Source organism: Aethalodelphis obliquidens, unplaced genomic scaffold, assembly GCF_003676395.1.
Source record: "Aethalodelphis obliquidens isolate GAN/ISIS:26980383/991018 unplaced genomic scaffold, ASM367639v1 scaffold2, whole genome shotgun sequence".
NCBI lineage: Eukaryota > Metazoa > Chordata > Mammalia > Artiodactyla > Delphinidae > Aethalodelphis > Aethalodelphis obliquidens.
The window spans coordinates 54,984,972-55,006,199 of NW_020837946.1; the positions used below are offsets into that span (position 1 = coordinate 54,984,972).

At 38.9% G+C, this 21,228-nt stretch overlaps 1 protein-coding gene across 2 annotated transcripts in view; it reads left to right on the top strand.

The window, feature by feature from the left end:
• PDE11A (phosphodiesterase 11A) overlaps positions 1-21,228 on the top strand; it is a 419,722-nt gene that overhangs the window by 256,211 nt on the left and 142,283 nt on the right. For both annotated transcript variants that reach the window (XM_027127261.1, XM_027127271.1), the window contains one exon: positions 17,615-17,665. In XM_027127261.1, the coding sequence (XP_026983062.1) occupies positions 17,615-17,665 (51 nt within the window). The remainder of the gene's footprint in view (positions 1-17,614; positions 17,666-21,228) is intronic.

The following is a 21,228-nucleotide window of genomic DNA, read 5'->3' on the forward strand; positions in this document are numbered from 1 at the left end:
CTCCCAGTGGGTAAGGTTGGTTCAGTGAGTTGTGTAGGCTTCCTAGTAGAGGGGACTGGTGCCTGTGTTTTTGTGGATGAGGCTGGGTCTCTCTTTCTAGTGGGCAGGACTGTGTCCAGTGGTGTGTTTTGGGATGTCTGTGAACGTATTATGATTTTAGGCAGCCTCTCTGCTAATAGGTGGGGTTGTGTTCCTGTGTTGCCAGTTGTTTGGCATAGGATGTCCAGCACTGTTGCTTGCTGGTCGTTGAGTGGAGCTGGGTCTTAGCGTTGAGATGGAGATCTCTGGGAGAGCTCTTGCCATTTAATATTACATGGAGCTGGGAGGTATTTGGTGGACCAATGTCCTGAAATTGGCTCTCCCACCTCAGAGTCTCAGACCTGACACCCAGCCGGAGAACCAAGACGCTGTTAGCCACATGGCTCAGAAGAAAAGGGAGAAAAGTAAAGAAATAAAGAAAGAAAGAAAAATAAATAAATAAAATTATTAAAATAAAAACTTAAAAAAAATTTATTAAAAATAAAAAAAGTAATTAAAAAAAAGAAAAACAGAAGAGGGCAACCAAACCAGTAAACAAATCCAGTAATGGTAACAAGCACTAAAAACTATACTGAAAAAAAAAAAATGGACAGACAGAACCCTAGGACAAATGGTAACAGCAAAGCTATACAGACAAAATCACACAAAGAAGCATACACATACACACTCACAAAAAAGAGAAAAAGAAAGAATAAATATATATATATATAGGGAAGAAAGCAACCAAATCAATAAACAAATCTACCAATGATAACAAGCTGTAAATACTAAACTACGATAGACATAAAACCAGAAACAAATTAGATGCAGAAAGCAAACCCTATATCTACAGTTGCTCCCAAAGTCCACCGCCTCAATTTGAGGATGATTCGTTGTCTCTTCAGGTATTCCAGAGATGCAGGGTACATCAAGTTGATTGTGGACCTTTAATCTACTGCTCCTGAGGCTGCTGGTAGAAATTTCCCTTTCTCTTCTTTGTTCTCACTGCTCCTGGGGTTCAGCTTTGGATTTTGCCCTGCTACTGCATGTAGGTCACCCTCTGGCCTCTGTTCTTTTGGGCAGTCTGAGGTCTTCTGCCAGCATTCAGTAGGTGTTCTGTAGGAGTTGTTCCACATGTAGATGTATTTTTGATGTGTTTGTTGGGAGGAAGGTGATCTTCACGTCTTACTCCTCTGCCATCTTGAAGGTCCCCCCCATTTATCTTATATCATTTTATACCAGAATCCAGTAAGCTTTAACAAAGAACTCATGGATATGAGCAAGTGGCGCTTCCCTGCAAAAATAGTCATCTGAGGAGTCTGTGCACTTCTTCTAATAATCCTGTCATCATTTAACTAACTCCTATCATCATTAACTCTGAAACGCTTTAGTGGAAACTGTGAGGTTTGCAAGAAATAATTGTTATTGTAATGAATGTATTACCTATTATGTGCCAAGAACTCACTTAACCCTGAGGTATATACATTCATACCTCGTACTTTTTAATGTCTCACCAAAACAACATGACAGATAATATGTAAATGTCATAAGCCATGGTACAATACTTGAAGTAATTTCAGTGTAGTGGAGGAGAGAGACAAGTGAAACTGTGGTTGCCGTACAGGGTGATGAGTTCCAGGAGAGAGGTGGGTACCAGGTTGAGAAGCATGGAGGAGGGGCATCTAAATCAGAAAGTTCAGTCATTGCTGCTTTGTAGAGAAGGTAACTTCTGAGTGACAGGTGTCAGGGAGCTCTACAATTTTGAAAGACAACTAGTGGGCACACTCCAGGCAGGAGGGTTGTAGCAGAAGCATGGAGGGCTGAGGTAGTTGCTGTTTAGGCTGCCTCAGTACAGCCAGAGCGAAGGGCACACCAGGGGCAGAGGCAGGGCCTGAGGCTGGAGAGGTAGCAGCGACCAGATCACCAAGATGCTTGCGTTACTGGAAGGAATTGGACTTGATTGTGAAGGCCGTGGAGAGTCATTGGAGGAGTTTCAGCAGGAGAAGAACATGATCAGTTTGACATTTTAGAGGGATCATTCTGGCAGCTATAGAGAGAAAATTCATCTCAGTACTTCATAGTCATACTTTGTTTTTTAACAAAAAGTTGGCCATGTTTTCATTTTATTTCCTGTTAAGTGATATTTGGTGGTTTTCCAAAATCAAATCCACGTTCAAATGATTTGCCACCACTACCGTGGTCTCAGGAATGTGCTTTGGGATCCTGGACAAGAGTTCCCGGACACAGGATATTTGGAGTAAGTTACAGTAGTCCCCATGGTAACTTGTTCTGTCTTATTTGTTTAAACATTTTTCTTTCATTAATTTACATTCTTATTTTTTCTTCTCCTTTTGTTATGTTATTCTTTGGTACTTTTTAAAATACTACAAATATTAAATATTTATCAAGTGTCAGGCACTGTATTAAGTTATATGTATATTTCATTTAACCTTCACCAAAACAGTACGGAGTAGGCAGTATCATTACCATTTTTCAAATGAGCAAACTAGGGCTCAGGAAGTCTTAGAAACTTGCTGAGAAAGGTTTTGTGGCTTGCATTGCACAGCTAGAAGCAGAGCCAAAGGGTTCAAGCTCGGTCTGTATGTTTGAAGGAGCCACGTTTGCAGATTGTGCAGCCAGGTGTCTTTTAGGGAATGTCCTATCAACTGCAGGACTGCATTTACCACTGGAGCCCTTGACCAGCTGTGATGGGAGTGAGAAGAGAGCCAAAGTAAAGGGTCTCTTCTGGTTCATGAGACAGTGATGACAGCAGTTAAGGGACAAATAATGAAGAAAAGGCAGTTGATTTAAAAGCTCAAGTTGAATAAAGCACCTTGGAAATGTCCTCCTTCTCTTTTGCTTCACTGAAAGTTACTACCTTGTTTATCAGTTAGGAGACTGTTCCTTTCTGCTGTAATGCCTTTGGTTCTACAGCACAGATTCTAGGAGTGATAGCCTGGGTCTGTGTTGAGCTCCAGCATCACCGTCCTTAATTCCATCCTGACAGAAGCAAATGCTGAGCCTGGGTCAGTAGGCGCAGGTTGATTACTCCACAGAGTGAGAGAGAACAGTGTTCCTCCGAGGAGCAGCCCTGCCTGAGCCTGCCTGTGCTTCTGTAGTGAAACACTGGCCTTGGAAACCAGGTTTATACTCGACTAAGTAAGAAAGTGGCCTTCACTCAGTATCTCACTCAGTATCTGGATGCTGAGTAGCTTGATAGTGCTGTAACACAGGGAGCAGAAAGGGGATGCTGCTTTCAAAAGATGGTAAATCACACCCAGGAACTACCTGCTGCCTGCCTCTCTCTACAACCCATCCCCTCCCTGCACTGTGCTGGGTTTGTACATACGTGTGAACCCCCCAGTCTGCACATTCCAGACTCTGTCCACAGCCCCACAAACGTGTACCCAGAGGAGGCCAAATTGGGTAGAAGCCCATGCAGGTCCTGGCAGTGGACTGGTGCCTGTGGGGTGCCTGGGGAAATTCTGGGGTACCTGGAGTTTTGTCTAGGTGATCCCAGGTACCTAGAACATAGTCTGGGTGGACATGTCCCCCTGGGAACCAGGGACTTCCCTCCCCAAGGAGGTGGACCACAGCCCAAGATGGCCAGAGCTGAACCCTTCACTGCGTGGGGCCCAGGCTGGGACTTGGGTGGCCAGGGTCTCGAGCAATACAGTTGTCTAAGCATCACAAAGACAAAGACAAAGACTAAGCACTTCCATGGTTCTGGTCCTTTCTCCCTGGATGGGGCTCTTTTTTCCAGATCCTGGTGCATTGTCTCCGCATATCTCAGTCTCCACTTCCACTATCCTGGCCCAGCCACCGTTCTCTCTCCCCGTCCACTCTTGTCCACCTCCAGTCCATCCTCCACAGGGTCACGTTCTACATGTAACGGGGATCTGCTTTTCTAAGTTCAGGAACAGGCAAAACTACGTAATATACCAAGGAAAAGAATACCTCGAAAGTGGGAGTGGTTGTCACGTCTGGAGTGGGGTGTGACTGAGGAGGAGTGCATAAGGGGCTGCCCAGGTCACAGCCAGCCTCTTGCCCTAAATCCCTCAGTGTCATCCCGTTGACAACAGTAAAATCCTTTATTGGGCTAGAAGGCCCTGGATGGCCTGGCCTCTGCCCAGCCCTGCCTCCTCAGGTCTCCCCGCCTCACTCACTTTGCCCTCCAAGCAACTTTGCCTTCCACCCAAAATACCTTCCCTCTGCCCCTTGTCCTGGCTAGCTCCTTTATATTTTCTGGGTTTGGCTTAAATACCATCTCAGAGAGGGAGTCTCTAACCCACTTTCCTGCCACCTCCCCACACTCCGCCCACCCCCACTGTCTCTTTCAGCATTTTGCTAGTTGACTTTGTAGCCATTATTTCAATGCATATGTTTGCCTGTTTAGTGTATGTCTCTACTGCTAAAACAGAAGTTCCATTAAGACAGGGACCATGTGCATGGTGGTTGGCACAATTAAGTCCTCAATAGATATTTTTTAAAATTGATTTTATTGATGTATAGTTGATTTACAATGTTGTGTTAATTTCTGCTGTACAGCAAAGTGATTCAGTTATACATATATATATATATTCTTTTCCATTATGCTTTATTGCAGGATATTGAATATAGTTCCCTGTACTATACAGTAGGACCTTTTTGTTTATCCATTCTATATAAAGTAGTTTGCATCTGCTAATCCCAAACTCCCAATCCATCCCTCCCCCACCTCCTCATCCCCCTTGGCAACCACAAGTCTGTATATCTATGTCTGTGAGTCTTTTTCTGTTTTCATAGATAGTTTCATTTTTGTCATATTTTAGATTCCACATATAAGTGATATCATATGATAATTGTCTTTCTCTTTCTGACTTACTTCTCTTAGTATGAAAATCTCTAGGTCCATCCATGTTGCTACAAATGGCATTATTTCATTATTTTTTATGGTTGAGTAATATTCCATTGTGTATATGTATACACCACATCTTCTTTATCCACTCATCTGTCGATGGACATTTAGGTTGTTTCCATGTCTTGGCTCTTGTGAATAGTGCTGTTATGAACATAGGGATGCATGAATCAATATCTCTTCGAATTTTAGTTTTTTCTAGATATATGCCCAGGAGTGAGATTGATGTATCATATAGCAAGTCTATTTTTAGTTTTTTTGAGGAACCTCCACACTGTTTTCCACAGAGGCTGCACCAATTTACATTCCCACTAACAGTGTAGGAGGGTTCCCTTTCCTCCACACCCTCTCCAGCATTTGTTATTTGTAGACTTTTTAATGATGGCCATTCTGACTGGTGTGAGGTGATACCTCATTGTAGTTTTGATTTACATTTCTCTAATAATTGGCAATGATGAGCATCTTTTCATGTGCCTATTGGCCATCTGTATGTCTTCTTTGGAGAAATGTCTGTTTAGGTCTTCTGCCCATTTTTTGATTGGGTTATTTGTTTTTCTGTTATTGAGTTATATGAGCTGTTTGTATATTTTGAAAATTAAGCCTTTGTCAGTTGCATCATTTGCAAATATTTTCTCCCAGTCTATAGATTGTCTTTTCATTTTGTTTATGGTTTCCTTTGCTGTACAAAAGCTTATAAATTTGATTAGGTCCTATTTGTTTATTTTTGTTTTCATTTATATTGCCTTGGGAGACTACCTAAGAAAACATTGGTACCATTTATGTCAGATAATGTTTTGCAAGTCCTCAATTCATTTTTCTTGATTGAATGGATGATTCATAATCTGGACACCTCAACCGCATGGATGCTATGCCCTGACTTACTCCCTCAAATCTAATCTGATCTCTGTAGCCACCAACCTTGCCCAGACAGGTTAAAAGTTGCCCTTTTTCAGTCTTACTTTTGGACTTCCCTTTCCTCCATGGCAACCGGTTGCCCTTGTGGCCCCAGTCAGTTTGACAGTGGCCCAAACAAGGCCCGGTCCCTTCTTATTCCTTTTACTCCAGGGGGAGCTCCCAGCAAAACCACGCTGCTTCAAACATAAAGTTCTCCATGGTGTTCCTGCATAATCAATGCAAATAAGCAAGGTATCTCTCTCCCAAATCATCAACCGTTGTAGCCTTGTTGATTATACAAAAACCACGAGGGGAGAGGTACAAAAAATAAATATATATAAATATTCAATAATGGGCTACTTGGAAGTATGGCAGTAAGTGAAATCAGATCACTAATGGTTCCAGATATTTAAATTATAGATTTGAAAAAATCATTGACATATATTATAGTTGTTTTAGAAACAGAAATAACTAATCGAAGTTGCTCAGTTAGTTCAAAAGAATGCTATATTTTCCTCTGTTGCTATTAACAAATAAAAAAAACAAGTAAGCAAGGAGTTCATTAGAAAAGCATTTGTGAAACATTAATATACTTAATAACCTACATGATTAAGAAAAACAGCCTCACTTTAACATATAGTGTGGAGAGTAATGTAACTGTGAGAAAGGAACATTTATTTTGAAACAGTTATAAATTATAGTCCAATATACATAGGTATAGAGTTATAATGAATAACACTAAGAATTAATCAAAAAAACCTTTTAAATTTAAGTGTTAATGGCTGAGATCTTTTATGAGAGACAACTAAAAACTTTTTAAAAATTAGAAGAATTATTGCCACGTGCAACTTTTTGAAAAGAAATAGGCTGTTTCCTTCACCCTAAGGACATTGAAGTGATTGAAATTAGTAACTAAGCAGCTCTAAAAGTTATGGAACAAAAATAACCCAATAATAATCCTTCACTTATAATAATTTTCTTCAATAGTTATCAAAGTGTGTTTAGTCAAATCAACAGTATTTAATGGCCATACACTACATGTACTATATCTGTTAAATATAGAGAATTTAATAAGGATATACTATAATCCCACTTATTTGGAGAGCCTGCCTACCAAATTACAACTCTTTGAAATACAGAAGAGAATCAGGAAAGAAGCAAAAGTTGAACAAACATCGTAAAATCCATATACTAGAGTTCATTATATTGGACTAATTTGCTCTGATTTCAAAAACAGTTCTAACACAACTTGCTGTTTGACTGCCTAAACCATTGTGGTAATCTTTAGAGTTCATCACAAAATATTTCTGATTCTGCCCCTGCTGAGTCCATGGTAGGGTTACACCTTCCACTCCCTTGAAGTTAAATGGAGCCATGGGACTTGCTCCAGCCAGTGAAATGTGAGTGGAAAATGCAGATATTTCTTGCCTTTTATTGATGGGGAATCTGAGACTCTTAATTATCAGGTTAGATAATTAAGCCAAAGTTACAGGGCTAATGGACCAGGATTATGACCTCAAGCAGTCTAACTCCAAAGCCCCTGTACTCAACCAACAAGCTATACAGCTTCCTAATGTTGGTGTACCAAGTGGTGAAAAATTAACAAAACAAAAGTACTAAATGGAAGGAAATGGCCTGCCTTAAGAATGCTATAGATAATCCATAAAGCAGTTAATCTATGTAAGCAAAATCAAGGACTCCTACTGACTGACCCCTATAGACAAGGAGAGAATGAGGTCATTCTGCAAACCAGTGCAGTTCAGGGGATGAATTCTGATATCTGTGCTCAGAAGTGTCAGAGAGTTGACTTACATGATGACATGATTTTAAGCAGGATCTTTACCAAATTGCTTTCATAAACCAAAGTGTTCTAAACATATGCACTGAAACTAATTTCACAGCATTTTTCATCTCTATTTTCAACGTGATTCAGAAATGAAAAGAAAGATAGTTATGAAAACTGTAACTAGCAAAATAAAACTAAGGAAACAGTTCTAAACCTCTTAAAAAGAGCTATTCAAATCATACTGGTATTTGGGAGAAGACCCAAACAACTTTGTTTCTTTCCTCTCTGCTCATACCAACATCCAGCTGATAACCTCCCCTCTAACCCAGACATCTTTAACCTGGAATCCATGGATGGGAATTAGAACAGTGCTTCTCACAGTGTGGTCCCCAGACCAGCAGCATCAGCCTCACCCGGGAACTTGTTAGAAATGTAAATTCTCAGGTCCCACCTCAGATACACTAAGCCAGGAAGTCTGGAGGCAGGGCCCAGCCATCTGTGTTCTGATGCATGCTAAAGTTTGAGAACCACTGAGCTAATGAACAGCTTAAGAGACATATGAGAACTCCCAAAGTGTAAGAAGGTGGGCGACATACTATCTAACTTAGGCACTGGAATTCTATGGGAAGAACCTTGACAAGCCCTCATGCGATAGTAAAGATATGAAGGAATAGATTTTGACCACCTCCAGAAACCAGAGGGTGTGGAAAACCATTCTATATGAGAAAGGGAGATAATTGTGTTATTCTACATTTGAAATGGAGGAATAGGGGAGAAAAAGTAAAAAGGAAGGTTATATTGGAGAGAAGCCAGAAAAATGAAGAGAGGCTAAAAGTTATAAGGTCAATGGTCAGTGAAATGCCCCATTGGTGGAAGGACCAAGAGATGTTTTGAGAATGGCGAGGCTGACATTTTATTGGAAATCATGAAACATCGTCATTTGTTTCCAGTAAGAAAGAAAGAGAAAGAGAGAAAAAAAGAGAAGAAAGAAAGAGAGGAAAGAGAGAAAGAGGGAAAGGGAGGGAGGGAGAAAAGGAAGGAGGAAGGAAGGAAGGGAGGAAAGAACAAAAAAAATCTTCTTCAAGATCTGCTGAACTCATGAACGCTTGATGTGAGTGGATCTTTTTGTGGAAATGGAAGCGGAGTTGAATTTCACATTTTTGTATGGTGATTATATTGCAGATACAGTACAAGAATACATAAGAATTTGAAGGTCAAGGTAAGAATATAAACCTGCCAGGAATTTGCAGATATTTTGAAAAAGGCTTTGAATTTCCACAGACTTTTATAGTTTTAAGGGTTCAAACCAATTTACCTAGATTTTGAAAGATCAGCTTCAGTTGACACCTGAATTGCAGAAATCTGTGGATGGCCTAGGGTGGCAAGCCCTGTTGAAGTTTGATGTTGTTTTGTTTATTTATTGCTTCTTAACCAACTATCCTGCAATTTAGTGTCTTAAGATACACAAAAGGCTCCTGATCTTATGGGTCAGGAATTCCAAAATGGCCGGGATAGGTGGTTCATCTCTGATCCACATGGGTCAGCTGGGGTGGTTGGAACTGGACAGTGCATTTTGAGGTGGCTTCTCCAGTCACTCACACGTGTGGCTTTGTGGTGTTCCTTGGCCTCTCTCTCCTTGTGTTTGGTATTTCATCCTTCAGGCATCTCCATGTGGCTGGAACTTCTCACAGGGTAAATAGGCCTTATATACAGCAGCTCAGAGCTACGAGGGAGAATGTTTCAAGGGCTGGGATATAGAAGCCTCCAGTCTCTTAAGGCCTGGGCCCAGTGCAGCTGGCACAGTATCACTATTACATATTATGTTACTAGTGAACCAGTCATGAACCCCACCTAGAGTCAAGGGGAAAGGACGTAGACTCCACTTCTTATGGGAAGAGTGTCAAAGAATGTGTGGCCTTCTTGATCTGCCATGGATAATAATTTGGATGTAGTTTCAGAGTACCTGTTAATTTTCAGGATTTATATAATACAAGATAACATTATCCTCTGGAAAGTGCACAAGTACCAATGTTTAACAACTTATGAGCAAAGAGTGAAAGATAGTTTGGGTAGCTACCAAAAGAATTATATTCTAGTGTTGTCATTATATTCTAGCTAATGGGTAACGTTTATAATAATGACAGTATTTTTAGGGCTTACTTTTCAAAATTAGATTGAAATTTGGAGTGTGATTATAAATATTAACATTTTAATCTGGTAGTGACATAGATTGATTAAATTAAATCTTTGCTTTGGGTGAAAAAATAATGAATGTGTCTCTCATCCTAAGTTGAGGCCTCTCTCAAACCACTGGAGAAGTTGACTCCGTATCTTTGAATGAAATGTAAAAATGGCATGTCTGTTCTGTCGAGAAGATTAATTAAAAGAGAATCCAAGCAAGATGGGCAGGTCTCATATTACCCTAGAAGTCTTTTTATATGGGGACACTGTTGTCAAGATAGATTTCAGTACAAGAAGCTCTTTGGAAAACTCCTTTTACTCATATCCCCCTAAACACAATTTAATAGATGCTTTTATTTTCCTCCTGTTTCCATATAACAGGAAGCCTGTTTTTTCAAAACCAAGACAATTATTTTAAATACCTAAGAAGATGGACCCAGTAAGAACTTGGTACTTTCTTGTAATTGTACTTTCTTATACCTTCTACCAGCTTGTCCTACTGGTCAAATGGAGAACTTTTAGCCTCTTACCTGAGAAGGTCGGTCACTCTTTCTTATACCACAGAGGGCCAGTGGCTGGCTACAGAGCTAATAGGTTTATTGCCAGTAGAAATTTTACCTAATACAAAATGAAATTGACAGTCAAAAGTACATCTGTGTTTTAGGTGTATCCCTAATCATTTAAATTTAGACATCCATGATTTTCTCAAAATATATTTTGCATCACTTTTCATCAATAGAGTCTGAATGAGTTTGATCCAGAGAGTCATTTCTTATATTCTGATGTTTTCAGTGATTGCAAATACATAGCACATGTGCCACCACTCTTCCCTCCCCAAAGCCTATGGAAGACATCACTAATCAATCACAGCGTTCTTTCCTGCTGAGCTCCTCCTTAAGCCTCAACAATCATTTTCAGCACAGTGCTTCATACAACTACCAACAATCAAATAAAACTGAGGCCTCCAATAAAATGTATTTGCCAATATGGGAAAAAGAAGACCAAAATATCTATCACAATGGTTTACACATAGTAGGTACACCATAAATATATGTTGATATGAACTACAAGTGTGGCCCTTGTCTCCTGCACGTAGTATTTAAAAAGCAGCTGACATTAAAGTCATCCTGACAATTGACTGTTTTGTTTATTACCCCAGATTCCGCTGTTATCTTTTATTCTACCTTAAATTCAGAAAGGTTTTGTCACTTTTAGAATTTTAAAAATATGTTTTATGACAGATATAATCCAAAGGGTGTGATAACAGATCACACAGCAGATGCACTTATTTGAAGTTATCTTTTTGAAACATTTCATTCCATTAAGCAGCAGGCAGTTTCTTAAATATTTGACAGTAGAAACTGATGATTTCTCAGTTTCTCTGCATTCATTCAGTTGCAGTGTCTTTGAAGCCTACCATCCTCTTGTTAAGAAATCCTGGAGAATGCTTCTTCACTCAGTTAGCACTTCCATCATGTCATCCCAGGTAAATTGACTTTTCATTGCTGTGGTTCGTCACCATCCTTGGCCGGAGGCCTGCTGCTGATCGCTAAGTTTCTTTACTTCTTTGGAGCTCATCAATATAAATTATTTGAATTTTACTTCAGACCACCTTAACTTAACTCTGTTATCAGTTTACTTTCCAAGTGCCACCAAGTGTCACTTTGCCACCTGAGCCATAAACATATCAGTAAATATTCATGCCGCCCGAGACAGCCAGTCTGGGTCCTCAGCGAGGTCTGTGTTCCTATTGCTTGTTAAGTGGTTCTTTATGTTTGTGCTCCTGGCAGCCAGCATTTGTAATGGTCCATTTCTCATTACAGGAGCAAATGGCTTCCTAGATTCACAATAAATTAACATTCAATACTACTGATGTGAGAGATTTGCCCTCAGCTACTTAGGGGCAGTTCCTGGGATTGCAAGGCAAGCATTTGGCTCTGGTCTTGAACCGCACGCGGTGGAGGGCAAGGCTTACTACAGTGGTCCTATTTCATAGCTCTGCTCATGGTTTTTCTTTTGAAATGTAGTTAATGGTCATTTCCTGCTGTGGAGACTCGACACAAAAACATGACTTCTTCACTCTGTTGTGCATGAGTCTGATAATTGCTTTATTTTATATTTTCTTGCCTCTGTTTCTTTGTTTTGCTAGGAACAATTTCAATCCAAAAGGTAATTGCAGTTGGTAGGGTTTTGCAAATAGTGATTTAGTTTTGGAACTATAAAGATTTCTTAATAGAATCTTTTAAAGTAAAATCTAGTGAAACTGAGTCACTAGATTTTACTTTAAAATATTTTCTAAATTAATACAGACACAAAAGATAAATCTATCTGGGATAGACATTTTCTTGTGAAAGTTTAATGTTTGTTTGTCAAGTGCTCTGTGGGTCAGCTGTTTACTTTTGAATGTAAACATTATACAGATTTTATTTAGCTGTCAAACAAAATTTGTGAATGTGTGTGTTATGGCTAAACTCTCATAACCCAACAACCTATGAGGAAATTCTTATAAAATTAATGTAGTCTGGAATCATGGAGGAAGCTTTAACTTATCCAGAAGGGCTTAACAACAATAGTAGTTTAAAAAAATAAATTCTTTAATTTGTCATTTTATTCTCAACCATAGAAATTTGCCTGATCTTTAGTCATTAGCTGTGCCACATGGTCACTCCACACACACACACACACACACACACACACACACACACACACACACACACAGTAATGATTCTCTTTGGAATATTGGTTATGCTATAAGTAATCAGGATTTGTTTTTGTTATATTTCCTTCAATGGCATCCATAGATTTGTCACAGATTTTAGATTAATGAGGTTTTTTTGGCATTGCTGAAAATATTCTAGACTGAAGATATTCAGTAAGATTGCCAGATAAAATGCTGTGAAGAAAAAGTCACTGGGAATTGCTGTGGGGTTGGGGTTGGGTGAGGAACATGAATATTTGGGAACATGGTGCAGAGTATTCCATACTTGTTTCTAGCCTTCTTAATTTGGAGAAGTAGGGCTGCCAGGTAAAAACACAAGACACCCAGTGAAATTTGAACTTTGGATCAACAACGAATAATATTTTTAGTAGAAGTATGTCCCAAATAGTGCAAATATTAATGTTTTGCCTGAAATTCAGATTTAACTGGGGGTCCTGTATTTTTATTTGCTAAATCTGACAACCCTACCTACACTGTTCAGTCTATGCTCTAAGACATATTATGATTTTTGTTGAGGAAAAAGCATAAATTAAGACCACTAATAATAGAAGCAGAGAAGCATACAAGAAAGATTCTTTTCTTTTAAGATTATTTTCTATTGCATGATTCATTAAATATTTACTGAGTGCTAACTAAGTATCAGGCATTCTCCTAGGGACAGGATACCCACTGGTGACCAAAACCATATCTGATCCTTGCCTTCATAGTGCTTCCAGTTTCTAGAGGCTACCTGCGTTTGTGGGCTTGTGGCTCCCTTCCATCTTTAGAGTTAGCAGTGGAGTTTCAATATTTCTCACATCACATCACTATGAGTCTGACTCTCCTGCTTTCCTCTTTGACTTATAAGGACCCTTGTGATTACATTACGCTCCTCTAGATAATTCAAGATAATGTTCCCATCTAAGGGTTAGCTGATTAGCAACCTTAATTCCATTGGAAACCTTAATTCCCCCCTGCCATGTAACATAAATATATGCACATGTTCTAGGGATTGGGATGTGGATATCATGAAGGGGCAAAGAGCATCATTCTGCCTACTACAGATGGGAAAATCAACAGGCATGTTTAGATGTGTTAAATTTGAGATGCCAGTGAGTCAACCAAGTAGGAAGTTAGTGATGTAAGCAGCACAATATGTGAGTTTGAAGCTCAAGGAGAAATTAGCGCTAAATATGGAAGTTGTCAACCTATAGGTGATGTATAAAGCTGTGAGTGTGTATGACATCACTGAAGGAGAGACTGAGCCCAACAAACTACTACATTTAGAGTTAAAGTAGAGGAGACAGGCCAACAAAGAACACAGAGAAAGAACAGACAGAAAAGTAGGATGAAAACCAAAATAGTGTGGTGTCAAGAAAGCCCCGAGAGGAGATTCTTCAAAAAAGGCAAGAGTGATCACCTGTGCTCAATATTGCTGCAAAAGACGTTTGCAGATTTGTCCAGCAAGATTTGGATTTGGTAGCAAGAAACTGAAAACCTTTATACAAGCTGTTTCAATGAAATTATGGGGGCACAACCAAAACTGATGCAGTTTGAGGAGTGAATGGGATGTGATCACTGACCACAGGTGATGAGGAAAAGTCCTGTGTGTCCTCACAACCTTTGTAGATGCTTGTTAAAAACAGTGAGGTGATCACATTTGATCAGAGACTTTACTACCATAAGAAGCTAGGAGCTAAGCAAGATCACTTTTGTGTACTTCTATGTAGTCAGGATTGTGTGGTAGCTACATTGATGGTTTATATGAAAGGGGTACAGATATTGCTGGGTTCCCATTGCTGTGCTCTGTGTGTAGAGCAAATCCAGAGAGTAACTGGAACAATGAAACATCTCCATCTTCCTGCTGCATCCCAGGAAACCCTTTAGGACCAAACAGCAGAAACTGCTTGGAAGGAGAAAAATCAGAGTATTCTGTGGCAGGACTCAAGAATCCCCTTGTCTTGAGGAATCTCAAGCTTTGCTGGCTTGTTGCCTTTCTAGGGAATCTTAGAGGGGACAATGCTACATCCTCCCAGACTGCGGTTTACCAAAGGGCCTGCTCCTGCAGGAACAAGGTACTCTTATTAGCTGATGATTCCTCCCTGCTCATCCACAAGAGACTGTACTTTTTCGGAAGAAAGTGGCTGTGAGATTCTTGTGTGAGGTCATTCTCCCGCTCCCTTTACTGGTTCTCAGAGTTTTACAAAAGTAAATGAGAACTCTCAGCGCAAAAAGACTCAAAGGGTAGAACTTATTGTTAACTTGGTCAAATTAGATAGAATAAGTAAATTCCTATGAACTGTTAACCGAACTTCCAGAAACGGAGACCTGATTGAAATAAAGAGGCATTTACTGGGGGTTTGTTAGGACTGCAGCCCGGGAGACACAGATTCAAGAAGCACTTGAATTGTGTTCCACTGGACTACAAAATGGACAAAGCTTACAAAGTCAAGAACTGCGGAGCCACAGTTAGTTACATGAGTTGTTTACCAAGAATTATAATTGGAACTGGCAAGAAGTAAGGGTGCTTGTTAAGCAAGAATTGGTTGGGGTCCAAAATGGTTGCATAGTTACAAAGGGGAACAACCTTGAGACCAGCTAGCAGATGTTGTTTTTAAAATGGCTGTTGTCCTTAGGTTTGGTATAGTTCACAGAAAGTTCAAGTTCTCAGTGGTGCAGAGAAATATCTGAGACCAGATCCTCAATGGCTGCCCAACTCTATTTTGTATGCCTGAACTATGATTATTCCATTATGATATCAGTTTGTCATTAGACTTAATAGATTGGCAGGTAGAGAGGCTTAAGATCTCAGAATGAACTCCAAAATGATGTTGGCTCCAAGTTTTGGCTCCGGAAAATTGAAGAATCATAACAAAGTAACAAAGGCATTTATTTCATTAAAGTCTTAATCTCACATCATACACAAATTTAATTTCAGATGTGTCACAGACCTAAACAAAACTGTAAAACTATACAATTTGTAAAAGATAGCAAAAAGTATGGATTCACAACTTTAGGATAGGCAAAATTTCTTAGAAAGGACACATAAAAACAATACAATACACAAAAACTGACAATTCACACTTGATCTAAATTGAAAACTTTTGTTCATTAAAAGAAAATTGGGATATATGTATATGTATAACTGATTCACTTTGTGTACACCTGAAACTAACACAACATTGTAAATCAACTATACTTCAATAAAAATTTTCAAAAAATAAAACAAATAAAACTGCTTAAAAAAAAAGAAAGAAAAATTGGTTGATAAAAGGGTACAAACTTTCAGCTATAAGACATATAAGGTTTGAAGATCTGATACACAACATGGTGACTAGTTGATGACACTACTGTATAACTGAAATTTGCTAAGAGAGTAGAACTTAAATGCTCTCACAAAAAAAAAAAGATAAGTATGTGAGGTGATAGATGTATAAATTAACTAGATGGTGGGAATCCTTTCATAATTAAAGAAAAAAAAGAAAGAAAGAAAGAAAGAAAATAATAGACAAGCCACAGACTGGGAGGTAACATTTTCAAAACATATATCTGACAGAGGATTTGTATCTAAAATATACAAAGAACTACACTTCAATAATGACAAACAAAACAAAAGAACATGTTAAGTGGACAGAATTCTTAATCTGTAATAATTGTCTGCTTCACTCATTCAGATAGTTTCAATGTAGTGAAGTTAATAGCTTTTATTATTTAAAAAATAATAATAAAGGAAGTAAGTAAAGTTGATTTAAATAAAGGGAGTGGGTAATATGCCTTAAATACTAAAAGCCTGGCCGCGCAACACCCGGTGGCAGAGATTTTGAGTTTCAGGGGAATTTTTCTGTAAAGTAAATAAAGATAAATTTTGAAGATTGAATCTACAGAAAGAGACTTGTAAATAGTAAGAAGTTTTAATGGCAGCCAAACTAAAGTTTACCACAGTAAACTATGGACCAAAACAGCAAAATCTGTTCAGTTATGAAGATGCTGGCCCACACTCCCACAGCTGGGAAGCGGTAGAGCCCTGGCAGTCGGGCTCTAGAGGCTTTGCTCTAACCTCTGTGAGACACTGCCTCCACTGTGGCTCTGCTTCTATCACACGGATGGTACATAACTTGGGTCAGTGTTTCTCAAAGTCCTTGGTCAATAGGTTATCAGGTTGGAATGTCCCTAGATTAATATATCACCTAAAAGGAAGTTCTGTGGCTAGATTTGGGAAATGCTGAGTTTAACAAAATAAAATGTGTTACTTCGCTTTTCAGAGCCAAACATGCACTGAGATTCTCTAAGGTTGGTAGTTGAAGAGGGAATTAGCTTTTCTCAGATTTATTTGTTTGAGATATGTATAGATTAAGGCTGGGACTGATAGCGTATATATAATATATACATTACGTTTGTGCGTGCGTAAGTGCGTACATGTACCTTATAACATCCAATACTGATTCAAGCAAATGTGAGTTTATTTGTTCTACAAAACAAGAAGTCCGGGGCAGGGCAGTCCCAGGCCAGCCTCATTTCTCTTTCCCTTTCCACTCTAGACCTATAACAGGCTGTCAGTAGGACAGGGAAATAAAATCCTCTTACAAAAAGCATTGCAGATGATTGGGCATAACAATGTAATCTTTCCTGTACAGCAAAAGCAGGCAAGTGAACGTAGACCAGACATGGAAATTGAGTCAGCAAGCTACAGTGTTTGCCACAGTACACACACACATGCACACACAAACACACATACACTTGCACATATACGTACATGCACGCACACACACACCCCACCTTTTAATTTATTTGTGTTCCAAAGCATTTCACAGGACAAGTATTCACATCTTTGGGAACTGTGGTCTTGAGCCACATTATGTCCCTTTGATAAAATAACTACTTATAAAAACATCCTGATATAAAATACTTAGCCTTTAACATGGGCTGTTGTTCCATTCCACATTGTAATAGATTCCACTGTAGTTGCACAGATGACAATCTGTGTCACAGACTGTTACTGGAAATACCTCGTCGTGCATTAGCATTCACTGTTACGTCAAGGTGATATACATGAGCAAAATTTATTTTTAAGCCAGGAGAATTTCAGAAAATTGAATCATGTCTCGTCATTAAACTTTCTTTTCCTTTGTTTCTGAACCAGGTGCTATCTTATCATGCAACATGTTCAAAAGCTGAAGTTGACAAGTTTAAGGTAAGGGAGCAAATGGTGCCCTACTGGTGCATAAAGTTAAACTTCCCAGGGCTTTCGGACCCTTTGTTACTTGTCTCTAGAATGAGGTCTGCCCACTGAATGTTGGGGGAATAGAATTAGGGGAAGGCATGTTTGCATATTTCAGTTTTAGAGGGTAAGAGGGACTTATATAGAGCTGAACGGCCCCTTCATGATCATTTAACTGATTCAGTATTTCTTTCTTTGTTTTTTTAAGTATGCAGGGTATCAGAAAAAGATCTGTGTAACATGGTGAGAATCAGGATGCCTGCTTTTGGCCTCGGTCTTACCTCTAACTTTCTGTTCACTAAAAAATCTTAGGGCTTATATCTTCATCTGTAAAAATAAGTGAAGAGATTAGGATAATAGTAGCTACCATTTACCAAGTGCTTACTGTGGATCAGGTACAATACAAAGCATGGTGCCAGTGAGGTGACAGCTGACAACAGAGGAAGGAGACAGAACAGCTAAAACCACAGCAGTCAGGGTCCATTTGCTGTAGAGATAAACATCCTACATACCACCTAGAATATGACCACCAGCAGGGCAGTGCTTTTTGTATGTTTTGTTCACTGCTCTATCTCTACTGCCTTTCACAGTTCTTGGAACATAGTAGCACTCAATAAATACTTGTTGAATGGTTGCATGAATGAATGATTGAATAAATCCAAAAAGCATTAGTGTTCTGTAACTCAAAACAATTAGTCATTAAGAAAATGTTCAAAACATGGTTATATATAAATTTTTATATTTTATATTATATACATTTGATAAATATTTCCATCAAAAATATTTAAAGCTTTTTTACTTTAATCAAGTTCAGTTACCTAGCAATTCTACTTATGGAAATAAGTTTCCATAAACATTTTACTGTTTTTACTGTTTTGTGTTTTATATTTTTACCATTTTATAATCACCTTAATTGTTAAAAGATGAAAGGGGCAGGCAGGGAGAAATACAGCAAAGCTCATAATGGACTAAATATGACTGCAGAAGCTATGTGATGGGACATGTCTAGAGCTAGAGCAGCCAAAATCAATAGCTGTCTACTCTCTAAAAGTATTGCCCTATGTTCAACTTAATTCTTTCCTTAGAGTAAGGCAAACACCATTGTCTTGGAATTTGCCATGCTTTTTTTTTTTTTTTTTTTTTATTTTTTTAGAGAACATCCTTTTTTTTTTAATGTTGAGCCTTCTTTTAATTAATTTATTTTATTTTTTATTTTTGGCTGTGTTGGGTCTTCGTTTCTATGCGAGGGCTTTCTCTAGTTGTGGCAAGCGGGACCCACTCTTCATCGCGGTGCGCAGGCCTCTCACTGTCGTGGCCTCTCTTGTTGCGGAGCACAGGCTCCAGATGCGCAGGCTCAGTAGTTGTGGTTCACGGGCCCAGTTGCTCCGCGGCATGTGGGATCCTCCCAGACCAGGGCTTGAACCCGTGTCGCCTGCATTGGCAGGCAGATTCTCAACCGCTGCGCCACCAGGGAAGCCCCTGCCATGCTTTTTTTATTTTTAGTTCACAAACATACTAAAAACATGAAGTATTTAAATCTGAGAAAAAATGGGTTATTTCGTCTTAAAATGATCAAGATTATTAACCAAAGTGATGTATTCCAGATTTTATCCTGTAAGATATTAGTGAATATCTTGTTACAATATAATTGAGATATAGTAGATAATTTTAATCTAATGGCTTTTTTTCTTGATATATAAAGTAAATAAAACATTATCATAATTGGTAGCTGATGTCTTATAATTGCAGTGGGCTTAAAATAATCCTGCACATAGAAAAGTATTTACTGAAGTTTCACAGTAGAGTGTGTGCAATGGCAGTTTCCTAACATTGTAGCTAAATCACAGTAAATAAGTGCTTTGTTTTGACCAATATATACAAATAAACTATGCATATATTCAAAAATATTGTAACCTTGGCTACTGTAATACTTTTTTAACAGAGCTAGTACTATATATCTATATGTATGTATGTATAATATATATATTTAGAGAGAGAGGGAGGGAGAGAAAAGAGAGATTTGAAATGTAGAATCAGAGTTATCCATGAGATTTCATGAGTTAAAGAATGGCTGAGTTTCAGTGTGTTGGATTATGCCCAGCCGGGACCAAGCTAGTGATCAGTGATTCAGAGATTAAGCCAGAATTTTGGGAAGAAAATTATTTCATCATTGAGTGCTAACAGGATCTGGAGGTCAAATACATATGTATACAGGTCAGATTCCAGTTGCAGCCTAAGCTTCACCATATCTGGGATTCAGACATGTCTAGAAGACCAGTGAGATGTGGTCTGTTTACATGAGAGACTAAGAGGGCTTCTGAGTCAAAAACTCCCTTTTGGGAGTTGAGGCCATGGGCCTCAGTGTCTGGATGATTCCAGGGTCAGCATGGAGTTTGTCTCTTGGATTTTTCTCTTACTCCAGCTTCCCATGGATTCATGTTCTCAGCTAAGAACATGAATGAACACAAAAGGCATGGACTTTAGTATGGTTTCAGTGCATTAAATTACCCCAAGAGCACAGGGATTCCAGAGTGTCAGTAGCACACAACAGGAAGCAGCAGCCCAATGGAAGGAAGCATCACTATGGCCAGAGGCAAGACACCTGCCTACCAATATGACCAGCAGAGGTGGAAGGACTCACTGCGAGCTGAGTGGTCACATCTTAAGGACAAGAACCTTGAGTACTCCCAGGAACAAGTAGGAGAGATGGAGATCCCAAAATACTGGAGAGTGTGATACATACCGTTAATCACTTTAATTCACTACTATTTGTACTCCTAGGTGGTATGGCCTAAAGGAACACAGATTTCCTATATGATAAACCTGCAGTGAATCTTCAATAAGCATTCATGCTAGGATGATACCACATTACCTTTCCATTTACCTTTTCTTCCTCTTTCACACTCTTCCACATTTGGGGATTTCTTTTCCTATTCTAGAATGCCATAAGACAGGGGGAGGGTGTTTCTGTTCATTTTGTTTTGTTCGGTTAACCCCATTTCTCCTGTTGGGAAAAATCTCCTTGAGAGGTGTGTGGTGGTGAGTGGGTGAACGGTGGTTAGAGAGTGAAAACCGTCCCAGAAGTGCGCCTAGATTGTCTAAGCAGAATAAGTAGGTGAAACAACATATAATTGCTCATCCAAGAATGTCAGAACCTAAGCCCATCTTTGTCATTCTAACATATCATTATACCTTGGGAAACAGTCCTTTATGTAGGGTCCCCTATACATGAAAAGATCACAGAACTTCCTCAAACTAATGAGTTAACTTTTTGAAAGTCTGATTCAGGTTATAATATTAGTTTATCCTTTATGGATTGATGCCCTGTGCATTGAATGAGGAAACCAGGATCTAAAGAATGGTTTTTATCCTCATTAACATTTACTGATCTTCCTTGAACTTGAAATAACAAAGATATGCCCAGAAAATTTGTGCAGATTTTAGTGCCTGTTTACATCTCTTCTGCTTGGTGCGAACAGGAATAATATATAAAGACCATATTGTCAGTTAGATCTCTTTGAAGATGACTGGTTTAA